We start from the raw sequence: 19429 nt of genomic DNA on the forward strand, positions 1-19429 counted from the left end.
CGTGCTTTTCGGATAAACCACTGCAGCTACAAACGCTACGAAGGGTCAGCTTCCTGTCGCGCCGTAAAAAACTGTGTCGAGAAAAATCAGTTCTCGGTCCCTTTAAGGACAGTCACAGAGCAGATAGCTTCAGGGCCATTAGCTGGAGTTTTGTGCTCACTTCTTTTGGAGCTTTAAGAGCTACAGAAGGGCAGAGTACATAGGTGCCATTGTGTCCCGGTATCCCTATAACATAGCAGCACTATCTTCAAAGAACTGAATCCAACCAGGGTGCCCACGTTCCGTTGTGATACTCCGGAAACCCGGCAGGGTCTTTGGGTGCGTGCAACGGTGGAACTGCAGTGGCGGCGTACGTCTCGATTCGTTCCTTCAGGAACGCCACGATCTGTCAAGTGGATGTACGAGAATAAATATACATGAAATTGTGCATAGATTGAACAAAGACCTAATGTGCCGTATCGGCTGTCCAATTCAGTTGATAAGCAAATGCGTTTAGGTATAGTCGTCATCTTTGTGAAACGGAACACGCGAGCATGTGGCAGATGGCCTCGAAATTCACATATGGCGCGCCACAGTGGCGACGTGCGAAACTGAAAGGAGGGAGCTGGGCCGTTCGTGCTACTGCATGCACTCCTGTCTCGAAATGTTTATCTTTCCTGTGCAATATTTTTTTATATCCATCTTTTGTTGTGTAGCGAAGCCTTTGAGATGAGTAACGGGTTGCACTCTCTATAGCCTTCTAGTGGGTCGTCCTCTTCGGCTCTTATTTGAGAGCACGCCCCTCGCGCTCAGAGTCCACGCTCTGTCCTGACTGTCGCCGTTGTGCTTCGTCGATTATTGCCGTCAATAAACGACTTTATAATTTGGTGGCGGGCCCGTGGTACAACAACCACGCCACCGATTTCCCCACGTGGTCTTCTTTCAAGACCGCCATCATCGACGTGTTTGGCCGCCCTGCCGTTCGTAAACTGCAAGCCGAACAACGTTTACGTGAACGAGCTCAGCAGACCGGTGAGTCTTTTACGAGCTACATAGAAGACGTCCTGGACTTGTGCAAGAAAGCCGACGCAGCCATGCCTGAGTCTGACAAGATCCGCAACGTTATGAAAGGCATCGACGACGATGCCTTCACTATGCTGCTCTCCAAGAACACTCGTACTGTGGCCGAGGTGATCACGCTCTGCCAAAGCTACAAGGAGCTGCGCCGCCAGCGGTTGCTGACCCGTCCACCTCCATCACGCGACGCCGATCTCGCTGGCTTGTCGGCCATTTCTGATCAGTCCGCCTTGCTCGCCGAGATCAAGTCTTTCGTGCGCGAGGAAATTGCCCGCCAGTTCTCCCCACTGGTCATCTCTCACCCGCAGCATGTTGAACAGCCATCGACCACGCTGCTGCCTCCCTTACGCCGCGTTATTCAGCAGGAAATCGCGGAGGTCATGCCGGAATACCACCAGCCTCCTCCGGCGCCTGCGCCGCTCAGTTAAGCGCAAGTTGTAGCCAGGTGACCCCAAGCGATCCCTGTGGCTACCCCACTTACTTACGCCGAAGCCGTCGCCAGACCTCAGGCCTTCGAAGCGAGTGTGCCGGCTTCGTTTGCCGACGTCATACCTAGGCCACCGATGCAGCCCATCATGCAGTCGTATCAGCAGGCGCCTCCCCACCGCGTCCTGCGCCATGGATGGGACCTTCCCCGGCGAACCGATGGCGCACTTCTGACAACCGCCCGATCTGCTTCGCGTGCGGTTGCGCCGGTCATGTCGCCCGCTTTTGCAATCGCGTGCAGCCGCCTCGTGTCGCCTCAACCATCCCCAGCCAGTCGAGCCGCCCGTACTACGATTCACCGCCGCCTATGTCACCGTCGTCTCGCCCAGCTCCATCTACCCACCGTTCGCCGTCAAGACGACGCCGATCACTGTCACCGATGCGGCCACGTCCGGTCCCACGTGACCAGGAAAACTAGTCGTCGCAGTCCACGAGGCAAGGGCTGCGACGCTATCGAACTGCCAAAGCCCTCAGCGAAGCCCATCGAACGTGTTAGACGTGTTTGTGGACGGTGTTCGCGCATCCGCCCGTATCGACACTAGAGCCGCCGTATCCGTTATTGACGCCAAACTTAGCGGATTACTGCGAAAAGTGACGACGCCAATTCCCGGGCTCTCCCTCCGTACAGCCAGCGCCCAAAGTATTCACCCTAGAGCGGTGTGCACAGCCCGCATCATGATTAAGGATGCTCTGTACGCCGTCGAATTGATCATAATTCCAGCATGCTCTCACGACGTCATCCTAGGATGGGATTTTCTCTCCCACCACGACGCCGTGATTCATTGTGCACCAGCCGAAATAGAGCTCTCACCATTCTCTGATCTGACGCCGGCTGACAGTCCATCGTCTGTGAGCAAGGTACTCGTCAAAGACGACACCAAAGTGCCTGCAAACTCGTCAACGGCGGTGTCCGTCTACTGCGCCAGTCTCTCCGACACCGTTGCACTCCTCTCGCCATCTGACCGTGTTTGCACGAGGAAAGGCTTGCTGGTGCCTTTCGCGACCGTGCAAGTCACTCAGGGCAGCACGTCAATTTTTGTTATCAACGCATCTCCGTACAGTGTTACGTTGGTGCGAGGAGAATGTCTCGGCAGCGTGGAACCCCTCGAAGACGCACAAGTTATGGATGAACCAGATGGCACGCACTGCCCCAGTTCCAGTACGCTCAGTGCTGTTACCATGTCTGGTTCATCGCCCGCTGATGTATTTGCTTCTTCCATTGCTGACAACCTTACGCTGGTCCAGCGTTCCCAGCTTCTGGGCCTCTTGGAAGAATTTCGCGCTTCTTTCGATGTTGCTCAAACTTGAGGAAAAAACTGTAATGGCGCAAAGAAGACGGGGACGAAGCGAAGACACGAACAGACAGACACACGGGCGCCATTTTCGGTCCATTTTCTAACACATGTTGAACGCCGCGAGGAACTGAAGCACCAATGTCTGTTCGTGTCTTCGCTTCGTCCCCGTCTTCTTTGCGTCATTAGAGTTTTTTCCTCAAGTATGAACCAACTAGCTCAGCAACAAGCCCTGTTGCTCAAACTTCTCTCGGCCGCACGTCCACTGTTACGCATCGCATCGACACTGGCGCCCAACCACCACTGCGGCAACGTCCATATCGCGTATCTCCCACAGAACGCCGCGTAATCAACGAGCAAGTCGACGACATGCTTCGACGCGATGTTATTCGACCATCTAACAGCCCTTGGGCGTCTCCTGTCGTTCTTGTTGCGAAGAAGGACGGTTCTGTGCGGTTCTGTGTGGACTACCGACGACACAACAAGATCACTCGCAAGGGCGTGTATCCACTACCGCGAATAGACGAAGCGATTGACAGCCTGCAAGAAGCAGAGTTCTTTTCATCTCTCGATTTGCGCTCAGGGTACTGGCAAGTACCTATGGCTGATGACGCTCGACCGAAGACCGCCTTTGTCACGCCCGACGGCTTGTACGAATTCAACGTCATGCCGTTTGGGCTGTGTAATGCGCCCGCCACCTTCGAGCGCATGATGCATACTGTTCTGCGCAACCTGAAATGGCACACGTGCTTGTGCTGCCTTGACGACGTCGTCGTTTTCGCTCCAGACTTCTCCACGCATCTTCAACGCCTCCGGCATGTGTTGACGCGTTTGAGCGACGCTGGTCTGCAACTGAATCTAAAGAAGTGTCGATTTGCAGCGCGGCAGCTGACCATACTCGGCTACGTCGTGTCCAAGGATGGAATTCTTCCCGATCCAGCCAAGCTTCGGGCCGTGACCGAGTTCCCGAAACGTACGTCCGTCAAAGAACTGTGCAGTTTCGTAGGACTGTCCTCCTACTTTCGGCGCTTCATTCGAAACTTCGAGACTATCATATCGCCGCTGACGAAGCTCCTCAGAAGTAACGGGCCCCTCCATTCATGGTCGTCAGAGTGCGACGACGCTTTCGCAAAGCTCCGTCGTTTGTTGACGTCACCTCCCATACTACGCTACTACGACCCTACAGCCCTCACAGAGGTACACACAGACGCCAGCGGTGTTGGCCTTGGCGCTGTCCTTGCACAGCGCAAACCAGGGTTCCCTGAATATGTCGTGGCATATGCGAGTCGTACGCTTACTAAAGCCGAGACCAATTACACCGTCACCGAAAAGGAATGCCTGGCGATCGTATGGGCCCTTACGAAGTTCCGACCCTATTTGTATGGTCGCCCATTTCATGTGATCACCGACCATCATGCACTATGCTGGTTGTCGTCATTGAAGGATCACTCAGGCCGCCTCGCCCGCTGGGCACTTCGCCTAAAGGACTACAATATCCGCGTGCTGTATCGCAACGGACGCCAACGCCCTCTCGCGCTCCCCCTTGCCTGACGACAATGCCACCTGCTCGGTACCTAACATTGTTGTTTCTTCCATCGACGTTCACACCATTGCTACCGAACAGCGCAAGGATAAATGGATCGCCTCGCTGATAGACTTGCTCACTGATCCGTCGGCAACACCAACCACTCGCGCGTTGCGTCGTCAGGCCCACCACTTCGCCATTCGTGACGGCCTACTGCACCGACGCAATTACAACGCCGACGGCCGCCAGTGGCTACTTGTGATACCCCGCAGTCTGCGTTCTAAAATATGCGAGTCCTTCCACTCTGATCCACAATGCGCGCACTCTGGGGTATCCAAAACTTACCACCGCATTCGACAACGATACTTCTGGCGAGGGATGTACCGATACGTGCAGAAGTTCGTTCGCTCCTGCCTCGATTGCCAACGCCGAAAAACTTCAACGCACGCGTCACCCGCCGGTCTACAACCACTACCTTGCCCTAACCGTCAGTTCGGGCGCGTGGGCATCGACTTGGAAAGACCACTTCCTCTGACATCGGCTGGTAACCGCTGCGCCATCGTCGCTGTTGATCATCTAACGCGATACGCCGAAACCGCCGCCCTCCCAGCGGCTACAGCGCGCGACGTTGCCTCCTTCCTGCTACACCGATTCATGCTGCGTCACGGTCCCCCCCAGGAGCTTCTCAGCGATCAAGGCCGTGTCTTCTTGTCGGAACTCGTTGAAGCCATTCTCAAAGAGTGTCATGCTGTTCACCGCAAAACTACTGCTTACCACCCGCAGACGAATGGCCTAACCGAACGCTTTAACCGCACGCTCGGTGACATGCTCTCAATGTACGTCGCCGCCGATCACACAAATTGGGATGCCATTCTGCCCTTCGTCACCTACTCCTATAATACCGCCCCTCAAAGCGCAACTGGTTTCTCGCCCTTCTTATTATTATACGGAAGGCACCCGTCGCACACCATCGACACGATACTCCCATTCAAGCCGGATTCCACTGAGTGTGCGCCGATTTCTGACACAGCCAGGCTTGCGGAAGAGTGTCGCGAGCTTGCCAAGTCTTTTACAACGCAGGAACAAGAGTGGCAGAAGAGCATTCGCGGTGACACCACCACTTCCGAGTCCACGTTCCTCCCTGGAGCTCTCGTATGGCTCTCGGTCCCTACCACTGCAACTGGCCTCTGTACAAAACTACTGCCGAAATACGAAGGCCCCTACCGGGTCGTCGAGCGCACATCCCCGGTCAACTACGTGATCGAACCCATCGAACCATCTTCGGACATGCGCCGTCGAGGGCTCGACATAGTCAACGTGGAGCGCCTCAAGGCCTACTATGACCCACTCATAGTGACGAGCTGTTAGGTCGCCAGGCGGCTCCCTTTTCGCACCCGGGGTAATTGTAGCGAAGCCTTTGAGATGAGTAACGGGTTGCACTCTCTACAGCCTTCTAGTGGGTCGTCCTCTTCGGCTCTTCATTGAGAGCACGCCCCTCGCGCTCAGAGTCCGCGCTCTGTCCTGACTTCGCCGTTGTGCTTCGTCGACTATTGCCGTCAATAAACGCCTTTATAATTGCAACATTTCAGCGAACAAGCATCGTTTTCGGTAAAGACTGTTGCTATCACATCTTCAGAAGCATTCAGGGTTAACGAAAAACATAACGAATTTCACGGCAAGGGGTGCAGGCAGTAGAAAGAATGGCATCGCTTCTTCTTTTAGATTCAGATCCCGCCGCGGCGCCGCGCCACATGTGCGCTTCGCGGCCATCTGCCACGTGCTCGAGTATTCCATTTCATAAACACGACGGCCGTAACCATGCGGCGTTCTCTTCGCTAGTAAACAAAACAGGGATCTATATAATCTTTAAATCTTCGTCAGCTGGCACTAACGACGACATGTTAAGCAAGGACGCCGAGTTGCTTGTAAGGCACTGTAAGGCATTCATATCTTGTGTCTGGGTACGTGCCAAACATGCAACACAGTATGTATGACTGCAACTAAATGTATGAGACAAGCAGGTAGCAATGACGCAGTGTAGCGATATGCATATACTGACCTCCGGAAGTGTGTCTGCCAAATTGTTCAGCTCGCAGGGGTCTGCAACTATGTCGAACAGGTAGACGGTGTCGTTGCCTGAAAAGCTTCTCGGCGACCATCTACCGCATTTCAGTGTCGCTCTGTCCCTCCAATCACTGGGAAGTATCAATTGATTCTTGTGGTAGAAGTTCCTTAGGACTTTCGCCGCCTGAGACTTGGCGAGCAGCTTGTCCAGGTCATTCCACGGACGTTGGCCCCCGGCCGTACGGTAGCGCTCGTTGTACATGTCACTGCCGTCAAGCACCAGTTTGTACTTAGAGAAGCGCAGCGCCGTTGCGTGGAAAATCCACTCGTCGTAATTGTACAGCATCTCTAGGCGAGGGGAACGCGATCCTTGAGAGAGGCATCGCCACATGTCGAAGCCATCCAACCTTCCGAGTTTTTTTACGTTGCCTCCTGGAAAATGAGTAAATGCGTAATTGAGTATTGGTATGCGGCAAAGAAATGACTGCAAAACCTGCAAAGAGGCAACCGCGCGAAAATTCCTTTGGGTGCACTTAATGTCGTAATGTTTCCTCGGGTTGGCGTGTGGAGCATTCAATGCTGAACAGTGCTTATCATATTATACTAACCAAAACGCGTTTATCGGGATTTAACACACCGGCTTGCATGCTGAAGGATATTACACATTGCATCTTCCACCATCTTTGGAACTTCACCGCAAAGCAGTATCGTGTATAATTTACTGAGCAGCATTTTCACAAACTTTTATAACACCGGCTGAAGCTTTCCTTGCCAACGTTTATAGAGTACGTCCTCTTAAGACGACTAAAATGGCGTATTTACGGTCGCTACTCGTGGCTTCCCTGCTCCATTAAATTTCGCTTATGGTGAAGCATGTATCGATAAGGGATCTTTATCTGTCGGGCTTGGTTATAGGTTCTTGGCCTGATGCCTACAGCGCCGTCGTGGTTGCAGGAACGACTGCAGGAACAAGGCTAAACACACGTCTTTAGAGGGGGAGGAGGGCACAACGTCATGTAAATACTTGTATTATACAAGTGCAATTCCTTATTTTATTGTCATCATCATCACCATTCGTAATTTCTGATGAGCGGCACGGCTAGATAAGTGGCGCACTTACCACCAATTGAGTACAGAGTAGGCAGCCAGTCAGTGATGTGCATAAGTTGGTGGGACACTCTGCGCCTGCTGTGGAGCAGGGGGCTCCATACGAAAGCCGCGCACCTGGTGGCGCCTTCCCAAACGGCGCCTTTAGCGCCACGCAGCGGCCAGTTGAAGCTGCGGCTTGCATGTTCACCGAATGGGGCACCGCCGTTGTCGCTGCTGAAGGCGACCACTGCGTTCTGCAGCATGCCGGCGACACTTAGAGCCTCGAACACCTTGCCTACGGACTGGTCCATCGCGTCCACCATACCTGCGGTCGGAGGAAAGCATAGCAATACGTCACTTAAACTTCTCCGCAGAACAAGAGATGAAAAGTTATTGAACGCGGAGTGTCGCTATATAGCCAACGTATCGGCAGGCGTTCTTGTCTTCTTCAAGGCCGCATCCTCGCTGGCTCCAGTGACACCAATTGTTCAAGAATTTGTCATCTCTTCCAGCTTACATGTTCCTCTGAATTTGGATCGCCCCAAAACAAGAACTAGGAAAAACGGGAAGACAAAGACTGTGCTTTATGTTATCTTCGCTATGATGTTCGACTTACTACTTCGCTGTTTTACTCATCGTGGTTCATCGATGGACCATGACTATGCCCAAATTTACGCGTAATTAGGCATATAAATATTTGGTTATTATCACCGCAAAAGTATCAACATTTCATAACGCACGTGGCACTAAACAAACGCGTATGTCAGTCTGCAGATTGTCCGTAATTTTCAAGTAGTGCCTGCTGACAAAGGTGCAAGCACAAGCGCCCTTCCTGTCTGCAGGTCTACCTTAATTGCAAATATTGTTCTCTTCTGTTCGCCAATATAGGCAAATATGTCAACGTTTTCTTGTGGCGCCTGTGGGCGGCCTTCTATGTCTGAGCCATGCACTGCCTGGTAGGACAACATTAGAAAGAGCGGCTGCATGTAGAAAAAAAGAGAGAGAATTAATGACTGCCTGCATATAAAATTTTCGATCCCACTTCGTACACCTTACTATCGACGTATATGGTTCCGACGTGTTTAAACCTGCTTACCTTTATTGAAAGTACATTTGCACGTCTTACCTTTGTCTTGTCTCTGTTGGCGATGACATGTTGAGCCCTCTCCGTGTACAGTGTGGTGGAATACGTCCCATTTACAGACCACACCGGGTCGGTGTTCAACCAAAAGTCAAGACCTGTGTGGTTTGCCTGCAAGATGTGCGCACCCATATAATTTTCTTTTTAAATTTTTTTGCGATGCAAGGTAAGAAAGATGAATACTTATGAATGCGTGAAGTCCCCCTTTCGAGACGAAAATCTTTATAAGAAGCCCGATATTAAGCCGGGAAGCAACGATACATAACAAAAAAAGCGATGTTTATCCAACGTAACCAGTTTATGAACCCAGTACCACCTTCGGTTACCTCCGTCTAATTCATGACGGCGTAACAAATGCTCCTTCTCGGAAATTATCCATTGTTACTAGAAGAGTTATCATGACAGTAACGAGTTTAGTGCTCTCTAAGGCTTACGAATATATGTTTTTTTCTTGGATATATAGGTCCACAAATTTCTTTTAACTAACGGAAAATTAGCCGGTGAAAATGTTATGTCGGTACCAGTGTTGCGGAATGGCCGCCTCCATTCCATTCCAATTCCATTCAGGGGAATTACAACTTGCCGCAGTTTTATTCCTTTCAATTCTTCGGAATGAAAAACTTAGCCCATTCCCACTCCGGAAATGACCGGGCCGTTCAATTCCATTCCTGTAATTCTTCAACGTAGAAAAGGCATCTTGATGGTTCTTTCGAGTTAAGAATTAACGCCCCATAAAGCTGATATCATCAGATGCATTAAGAACTGCAAAACTACGCAAAAGACGTTACCAAGGTCGAGGAATAGTAGCTTGGTGACATATCTCGTGCCATACAACCACCCTACTAATTCCCATAGGGGCACTTCTCCCGTTGCCTATCGTATTCACACGGTCAGAATGTTTCAACGAATGGTCGTGTTTAATTATTGTTTAAGCTCACAAAAATCACAAGGCGTAAGATGAGGTATGCCGCCACCCTAGTTCCGCACGACGGATAGCAAAGGCATAGAGCCGCGAAAACGCGAAGAACAGAGACAAACTTTGTAGCAACACAGTCTATATAAGGACAGAATTATAGTAGGCGCGTTGCTTATACATGTTCCGTGCCTGTAATCAGCCAAGCCATTTTAAAAATACGCCTTCATTGTTAAATTCGAGGCTCTGACTTAATAATGCCTCAAGTTTGAAAAACAACGCGTAGACGAAAACGTGCTCTATTTTCAGAAAAAGGCGTAATTCCATTCCCATTCCATTCCTGGTAGCGTTGTCCCCATTCCATTCCGGGGTCGCGAAAATGTGGAATGATTCCGGAGTCATTCCAATTCCGGAGTGGCAACTCCCCAACACTGGTCGGTACTACTGCGACATCATGGAAGTGTGAAATTTGTAATGTACGCATTTGCTTTATTTATTGTCGCTTGGCCTTAAGTATGCTCAGCAATGCTCAAATAACTATGTCTCCTAATCATGGATCTTTCTTTTTTTTTTAGTTGAGTTTGAGTTCATTGGTGACATAAGCGTTAGTTACATAATATTTGTATACAGATGAGGGTTCCAGAGTATAAATATTGAAAACGGGAATCTTGTTCTACCCGCGGTACATTTTGTATCTCTCTTTATTCAATGATACTAGATGTAAATCAAGTGAATTTCCGCCTATAACTGAAACTGAAGAGTGGCGAAATTGTACACCGACAAAAAGAAACGAGAGGCTCCCGTGGGAACAGACGAAACGTCGTGAAGTACTCACTTTCTCTTTAGGTCGGTGTACAGTGTCGCGATACTGTGGTTCCCCGGTCATACGGGTTGCCGTCAAACATTGAATTTTATAAGTGAAACTGCTATGTAAGACAGGAGTTCAGGGGTACCTGGGAACTTAAGAGACGCAAAATTCTTGAACACGAGGTGTCGCTGGTGGTAACGTTTCGACAAGCGTTCTTCTCTTCTAGTTCAGCTGGCGCTTGCTTCCTTTACTAAATGTAACGGTACGTTCTACAGTGTGTACTTGCATTTTTTTAATAATGCGTACGTTTCTTATGATAAAGCAAAATCGTCATTGCGAAATTCACCACGCTACCGCCACGAGGTTTTCGATCAGGCGAGTTTTTTGTAGTTTCTTTTTTTCACAAAGTCGTGGTGCTGCAATTCATAGTAACGTTGTTATACTACTTACGTATGTGATGCTGTGGGTGTAATAGTCCTCTTCTCCGTTGTAAAAGCCGTAAAAGCTGTCGAAACCTCGGAAAGTGGGAGTGAGGCTTTCTGTATAATATCCGAGGTTCCACTGCGCGTAAGATGCAAAGAATAAAACTCGTCAAATCGTATACACGAACACTTATATTGACCGCAGTACAATACTCAATAGAACTACTGAACTCTGGCTACGGAAATACTCAGAGTACCACCCGTTGAACTATAGCTATAGAGAGCACGGATAGTACAACAGCCCATAGTAACTCCGTGCTACCGCTCCGTACTATGCTCTATACTACTGCGCGTTGCTCGCATTAGTGCAAAGTACTCTTGCCAGCAACGCGCAAAAGTGCAAAGAGTGACGGCTATCGTTTGGTAAGACTGCTACGGCGAATATCAATGAGAAAATGTTTGAGAGGCAATCGTATGCATGACAGTGATGCCACTCAAGTACACGGTACTCATATGATTACAAGTATTGTGCTCCTCGGTTTTTCTTCAGCGAAATATTTTAACACGAAAGTGTTTTATGCCGGGGTCCACCAAGTACATCCGTCACGGATATGACGTTGATAAAATGGACGCCAACGGGCGAGAAAGAAAAAAAAACCAAGAAAAAGATCCCCCGCTCGGAATCGAACCCACGATCTTGCGGGCGCGACGGCAAGCACCCGACGCCCTACCGACTAAGCTAACTCACCAGATGCTAGACACGGCGCGAACGCGCCTTATATCTTTCACACATTCTTTTTCGCACGGTGCTCTCTGTTGACGGTATAGGCGGCGCGGAGCGGGGCGGTGCCGCCGTCTGTGAGAGGTGAAAAGAAGTAATGCTCATGATCGACACTTACTAGCGTCTCCTTCGACATTGCGCACGATATCGGAAGTCATGGTTACAGCGTCTCGATACCAGCAAGGTACACTGGCCGCGCTGGCGTCGCTGAGGCACCCTTTACGCAGTTACGTTAGTTACGTTCTTTCTTTGCCTTTCGCTTCGGGTTAGCGTGCGTCGGCTCATCGGAGTAGTGCAACTTCCACATGCACCAACGGGATTTCTCCGCCGCCGACTGCTTCGATTGCGAGAGCACCGACTAACAAAACTGCTGCAATACGCGTTGCAGAAAGGACGCGATTTCGACGGGCGAATGTCGTGCCTTGGTGGAGCGATACTAGCGCCTGCGAGACAGAGCACAGCGGGACGGGCGCGTTTGCGGCTCAAGCTACGAACCTCTACCTCCCGTGTTGCTGAAGCGTAGTGTGAGGTAGTGTATGCATGAGCGCAGGCGTCGGCCACCCATTGCTAGAAAGCGCGCACCGTGCCGTTTCTCTCCTTAATTGACGACGCTTTGAAGAAGTGCATACAAGGTACCAATGTTGATTATGAGCTTGTTGATATCATCCTTACGCGGGATTCACGATTTGCTGTGTCCAAATATATGTTCACAAAGTCAGCTACCACAACGGTTTAATCATGATCATGGGCGTAAGTCGTCGCGATATAGAGACATGCCGTCAACATGGGTGCACCCACGTCAAAACGGTGCTGTAGCTGCCAAACACGAATAGACATTGTACAAGCTCTCATATATCACTGCGCAATAAGCACTACTTCTGCGAAGACATGTTTCACTTTCGTGTTATACCGATTCCTATGACGGAGGGATCAGCCATGTTTCTTTTTTGTATTATGATTCTATGGGCGGTCGATAGAATACGATAGTGTGCAGCGCTTAAAGCTGCCAGCAGCTGTAACACATGAACGTCTTGTTATGGGTCATACAATTTCATTGTACAGCCGGCCATATCTTCAACTATCGTGCCCAGCGGCAACTTTTTTGTGTGTCAGCGCCATATGATTGAACGAAGTAGCTAAAAATAGTTCTGTGGGCATGTGCTTTGGGGGCATGCACTTGCTCTCACCCTTTCTAGAACTTCACTCAGTCATAGGGCGAAGATACACAGAAACAATTGCCGCTCGCGAACGATAGTTAAAGATTTCTGCTAATGCTAAACATCCGTGTTAATGCCAAACGTCCTGTGCTAATGCTGAATATCCATTTCATACATTTATGTAGTGCTTGAAACAACAGTACGCTGAGTGGTTACATTGATATTGCTGTCAACGGTTACAACGTCTTTAAAATGTACAATGTCTCTTTTTTTACAGCGAAAGCCTTTATGAGATAACAACAAAAGCCGATTTTGGTGCCGCAGTTGTCCGCCGCCGCCGCCGCCGTCTCCGGTGTCCGTAACCGCTGTCGCGTGAAATAAGAAAAAAATGAAAGGAGAAAGGAATATCCATGATCGGATGGGACTTGTAGCCGGGCCCTCTGCGTGGTAGTCGAGTATTCTACCACAAAGCTACACCGGTGCTTCAAAGTCCTTCGCAAAAAGACCCTATACAGGCGTCATGTCGGGCAAGGAATCGAGTTAACATGTGTAATATAGCGTGGTAGAAGAGTAAAATAACAACCAGGCGTCACACAACGCGAATTGCGCAACAAGTGGGTCGTTGGATGCTTCCAACCCATCACAAAGGGTTCAGCCATAATTCTTCATCGTCATCAGCCACAGCACAAACAAAGTGCACATAATGCCTCCATATGTGTAGCAGGTACCTCGCTTCTCCGCAGAATGACGAATAATGGCATAGTGGGTGCTTTCCTACTTCACAAAAATTATTATGATCTATGGCTTAGTGGGTACCTTGCAAGTGTACTGGTATTAGTTGTCCCAAGAGAGTTTTGAACGGGCTCTAGAAAGGCCGCTCTTCGAGCTTTCGCTGTGTCTGGGCTGCGTGTTCCGCGCAGGCCTGGCGATTTTTTAGATGCGAAAGCGTCTTATGCTCGGGGCAGTGTCCGTTCTGCGGCGTCCGCACGTCCGCACCCATACTAAGCATGCGCAAGCTCTCCCCCCTCTCCTTGCGTGAGCGCGAGGAGGTGCGAATAGGTGGCGTGAGTGCTGCCTCCGCTTCGTTCTGCTCTCCCATTTCTCTCTCTCTGCCACAGCTGTGCGCTCGTATATAATGCGGCGCTCGCTCGCTCCCGTTGCACTCTCTTTCGCAACGGCGCTACGGAACGCCGGCAAGCGAATCTCGAAGCTGCGAGGCTGCGAAAGCGCACGTTCGCTGTGCTTCCATCATTCTCTCTCTGTGCAACGGTGTGCGAAACGCCATGAACAGCGTCAACGCGGGCGCTAGTTGCAGCGGCAGCGCCACCGCCGCGGAGCAGAGGAAGGCTCGAGAAGCCGAACGTAAACGTTAGCGTCGGCAAGCGGTAATTCAAACGCCTCGACAACCACAGTCTCATAAGTCACATAAGAGAAATGGAAACTCGATGCGCACACCCCCGCGATGCTTTCGCATCCCACCATGGTAGCCCGTAGGGTGAGATGATGTGTAATATTTTTTTTTAGGTGCGAAGCACCTTGGGGTCTCAGCTTGTCGGCGTCTGACGTCGTCACGGTGTGTCATGTAGTCCGCGTCCATCATAAAACGGGTATGCGCCACAAAAATGAGGTAAGTCCCACAGCTCGCCACCGGTTCACTAAAAAGGAAGATGCAACAGTGTGCCCAACAAATAGCCTACGGGCGTCCATCATAATCATATATGGTGGTTTTGGGACGTTAAACCCCAACGATTATTAGGCAGATTTAGTTGGCAGGCTGCGTCCGTACGTTGTTGCGGACGCTCAACTAAATCTGTTCATTATAATACAAATAACCAAAGATGTTATTGGAGAGGGACGCTCAAGCACGCAGCTTTTATCCCGCATTCCCCACCACACCTTGCACATGCACTGTACGTGTAGCGGTAAATAAATAAACTGAGACTTAAACACTCTTCCCCACATGCCGTAGGGAATTGAAACCGGGCATATAGGCAAGAAGCAACTCAGGGCTGATATGAAACCTGGCATGTAGGAAGAAGAAGTAGAAGCACTTTAGGTTAAGCTGCATTCCTACGCAGTTTTCCGACGACGTTAACAAAGCAGAAACACGTACCCTTCCCTACATGCCCGGTTTCATTTTTGGCATCACCAGTGCCTCGTCAAAGAAATCTCTCTCAAAACACTGCGTGCTTCGCCCCTCCCCAGGTTTCACGTTAGCGGAGCTGAAACACCCTTGCCAAGATGCTTCACACCTCCTCATTTTGATCCCCAATTACTCATAATTGCTAGTATGATCTGTGTTGTCTAAAAAATTACTGGCAATCATTGAGAGCTGTGCATGACGTTCTGCGGCTCTGACAAACAATAAGCAAAAACGTGTGCCACTTTTCTCTTTTCGCCACCCCCACTCATTCCTGTTTACGAATCTCCCGATATTCGAGGTCGCCAGATTGCCAGGTTCACATTAGCATTTGCAGCGCCTGTTTATTGATTTGACAGGCGCTGCAAGCTAAAGTGTTCCCACTGTGGAGTGGATCAGCACACCGCTTTCTCTGTCTCTCTCTCACTTACAGGTCTTCGATAAGAGGATCCTGGCATATCCTAAAAATAAGCTGACCTGCTTTTGGGTGTTTTGGTTTACAAAACACTTTGTCTCACTCGCTGAACTTTACTGAAATTTAGGGCAGTTTATATGAGCAAACGTCGCCTATTTTAGGTTTTAATGCGATAAAAATAGGCAACTTGTATTTACTTGCTCCTTATCTTTACTGCCACCTTGGCAGTAAAGATAAGGATCGTACAAAATACACAGGAAAGTAATTTTCTCGATGTCACATATTTAATTATTTTGTAGTCTGACGGAGTCTCCTCAATAAAGAAAGCTCTTAAGTCCATAAGTCGCGGTATGAAGCTAATGAGTTCTTTATCATCATCTTCAGCCTAATCTATGTCCACTGCATGACAAAGGCCCCCTCCCAATTGTCTCTGATTTACCCTGTCCTGCGCTAGCCCTTTCCTTTTTATGCCGACGAAACTGAGAGTTAGGCGGGTCGTTGACCCGCCTAACTCTCAGTCGTGCTCGGCTGCTTTTCCCACCCCTTCATACAAATTCAATTGCTCCAACTGGCCACCGGTTGTCTCTCGTATGCATTATGTCACCAGCCCACGTCTTTCTTTTTAACGCGATAGCGTTAAAGATCTCGTTTCGCAGAAGTTCCGGTGTCGGCGTCTTTGGTTGTGAGCGAAAAATCAGCGTTGTCCGTGACATCAAAATCGAGAAAGATGCAAATAAAATAAATAATAAACATCTTTGGTTCGAATGAGAATTGAACCCAGGCCTCCCGCATGGCAAGCAAGTTTTCTTACACAGAGCCCCTCCATTGCTTGAAACAGCGTCGAAAAAACAAACTATATATGAATGTCATGTAGTGGGAGAAGTCTCCTTAACGCATGTAATGTTGCGTGACAGAAGCGTAGAATCGCGGCAGGCGTCAAAACATGTGAATTGCGCAACGAGTGGGTGTTTCAAGGGCTCACCCATTACAAAGCGCTCAGACATCTTTAATCATCATCAGTAAGAGCATCAACAAAGTGAGCAGCTGCATAGGGGGGCGTGCTGCCTTACGGACGCCTACTGGGCCCTCCGCTGATTCGCAAAAGGAAGAATTACGGCGTAGTGGGTACTGCGCAACTGTACTTGCAGTAGGCATTCTGGGATAGTTTGAAACGGCCAACGTGACGCGCACGGTCGTTCGTTTCCTTGCGGCATGGTTGGGGCATGCACCGTGAACCGAATCGAGGCTAGCAGTTGAGAAGGCGATGTGCACGGGGCCCAATTACGCTATTTCGTTCTACTCTTGAAGGCGAAGTTCAAGCGTCCTCCAAGTTCTTTTTAGATGCGAAGGCATCTCTTCTCGGGGGTATGTCGCGCGGCCTGGTAGTCCGCACTCACACTACGCTTGCGCAACTCTCCTTTTTCCCTCTCTCCAACAGCTGCGCGTTACTCTCTCCACTTCTCTACCAGCACCTGCTTGCACTTTTCCTGCGTTCTCGCTTCTGCTCTAAGGGCGCATGCGCTACTCTCCTCCTCTAGTCTCCTCTCCTTCAAGTGGTAGAGCGCTGCGCGCGTTGAGTCCAGCGCTTGCTTCGGTTGATTCCTCTGAAATGCGGGCTCGACATGCCGAAATTCTCTCCTGCGCAGCGCCGCGATGAGCGCCTGCGCATGCGCGTTCCCTCCCCCTCTCTCTCCTCTCCTACGCTGCTCCCCTCTCGCGCGCTGTAGACCACGTTCCCCGCTCGCCCTGTGAGAATTACCGGCCAGGCTAGAGGGAAGACACGACGCGCGTAGTGTTCCTCTTCGCGTTCCACGACGCGAGGTCGGTAGCGTGCCCGAGATCGGTAGCATGCCCAACAAACGCCAACGGAACGCGATCGTGCAAGTGTTCCGGCTTCGCATCGCCTCATGGTCTCCTTTAGCTGGAGATGGTGTAATTTTTTTTCGTTGTCAACTAAAATATTGGCGACTCCCGTTTGTATTGTGACCCATGCTGCTGTCTCCCAATCTCTTAATGTTACGCCTATCTTTTACCTTCCCAATAAGATGAGTCTCGTAGCCGAGGTCCTTAAGATATTGAGGCAGAATCCGCAAATTCGATGGCAGTGCCCACGCCTCGGCTACGTCGATCGCGAGGCCTTCCATACCTGCGTGAACAAAAAAAAGAAACAAGAGACAAGTGGAACTGCAGCAGACAAAACTACGAATGTTATATGCAACTAATCGCGTTGATGCTGGTGTCAAGAGATTCTAAAGCATTTAATGCATTACACTAGAGGACCTAGCACGACCAAGAACATTCAGGTACGCTGGCAACTGTCCGCTCTCAACCCCTCGCTCTTGTCTACTCGGCCTGTTCTTTTGTAACAACTGCTGTAAATACAAGACTAGAAGGTAACGATAATTGACTTTAAAGGTAACTAACGTGTCATAGTCACAAGCAAAATCTCTTATTGCAGAGGAAGTCTACCACCCGCCATGGATGTCTAGTGATTATGGTGATCGACTGCTGTCCAGAAGTCCGCGAGATTGAATCCCATCCGCGGCGGCCGCATTTCTATGGAGGCGAAATGCTAGAGGCCCGTTTACTTAGATTTAGGTGCACGTTAAGAAACCCAGGTGGTCGAAATTTCCGGGGCCCTCCACTACGACGTCCCTCATAATCATGTCGTGATAATGGGGCATTAAACCCCAACAGTTATTATTATTCGAGAGGACGTGTGCGAGCGTCATACTCCCTGCCCTATGCCAATGAGAAAGGCACTAGAGTTGGTAGATGTGACGTCGAACCACAAGGAGCAAAATATGATCTGCGAACGTCGTGATAACCCATCTCCTAGAAGAAGTTTAGATCAAGCTGCAAGGAACGTATCTAGAGGAGGCATCACCTATGCGCACTGGGTATATGCCTGTCATCAGAGCAGACCTCGAAGGCGTGCAAGCCGGTTGGGCATAGTAATTCTTGAGTATGACGCCGTCAGCAGCGAGGGCGTCCAAGTTCGGAGTGGGTATCTGAGAGGACCCGTGAAAGCTCACGTCGTCCCATCCCTGCAAGACAAATATCATGTCGGTTCATAATTCGAGTATCACGTTAAAAATTTTAAAGTATTCTTACGTTGTATTCCGCATTTTTAAGCACTCTGAGGGACCAATTGAAACATAAGTGGCATGTGGCTTCCCTGATTACAAGCCTCGTTGGCTGTAAAACGTCACTAAAGGTAACCGCAGAGCAAATCTGCCAGTCTGAGCAAGGCTCTCACAATATACTTTTTGGTAGTAAATGCATTTAAGTTGTATATGACTGCGCGAGACGAGATAATTCTGGGAAGTGTTGACTTACCAGGTCGTCTGCTAGGAAGAATATTATGTCAGGAGGCCTTTTGGTACATTGCGCCAATGGCAGAAGCAATAGCAGTCCGAAGTAAGACATCTGAACTGTAAATGTGCGAGAAAAATATTTTTATGCAAACCTTCTCTCGTCGCCTTTGCAAGCACTCTTTTCGCGGCCTTACACCCGTACTGGAAAGATCGGCACTTATGAAAAAATGCTGCTAGAATAACAACATAATAAATTTGTATGTATCTTTATTTTGCTTTCACTGCGGAATTCACCAAGTGAGCGCGTGTGTGGGCTTGCTGCCATGCGTTCGTGCATGTGCGCTTGCGTGTGTGAGCGTAAGTTTATTATCTTAAGGAATTTTATGTAGTATTGCAAATAAAAAATAACTTCAGACTACCATGGAGTCCTTGAGATGCATTTTCATACACGTATATTGAAGTGCACAAGCGTATTCGCATTTGCATTTCACCTTCGCCAAAATTCGGAAATCTGGTCTGGAGTTTATTTAACGTCAGCTGGTTAACGAGTACGGCTTCATGGCGGTAAACTGGCGTCACATACACGAAATAAATGGCGCCTTTATTACAGCATTCACTGCCTTGTCTCCAAAATGCGTCATATCACATTTGCTCTAATTTTCGGAACTAATTTTCAAGTCAAAGAAAACTTTATTTGATTCATTTTTCTCAACTTGGCCTCGAAGTAACTTCAGCATGCTTCGTCTCTCTCTCAGCACCTTCAGCCGGATTATAGAGAGAAAACAAGAAGAAAGGCACAGAGGTTAACTAGGTTAGCAGTCCT

General features: G+C 49.6%; 1 protein-coding gene across 1 annotated transcript; it reads right to left on the reverse strand.

Annotated features, from left to right (window-relative positions):
• Nucleotides 1–201: 201 nt before the first annotated feature.
• LOC119386347 (arylsulfatase B) lies at nucleotides 202–18718 on the reverse strand. The gene is made up of 9 exons (XM_049414318.1): nucleotides 18629–18718; nucleotides 18177–18336; nucleotides 17323–17426; nucleotides 10825–10935; nucleotides 8639–8764; nucleotides 8371–8492; nucleotides 7544–7842; nucleotides 6419–6855; nucleotides 202–385 (listed from the first exon to the last, which is right to left on the reverse strand). The coding sequence occupies exons 1-9, from the start codon at nucleotides 18716–18718 to the stop codon at nucleotides 248–250; spliced, it is 1587 nt and encodes a 528-aa protein (XP_049270275.1). The 3' UTR covers nucleotides 202–247.
• Nucleotides 18719–19429: the final 711 nt, after the last annotated feature.

The sequence above is a fragment of the Rhipicephalus sanguineus genome, chromosome 3 (assembly GCF_013339695.2).
Source record: "Rhipicephalus sanguineus isolate Rsan-2018 chromosome 3, BIME_Rsan_1.4, whole genome shotgun sequence".
NCBI classification, from domain to species: domain Eukaryota; kingdom Metazoa; phylum Arthropoda; class Arachnida; order Ixodida; family Ixodidae; genus Rhipicephalus; species Rhipicephalus sanguineus.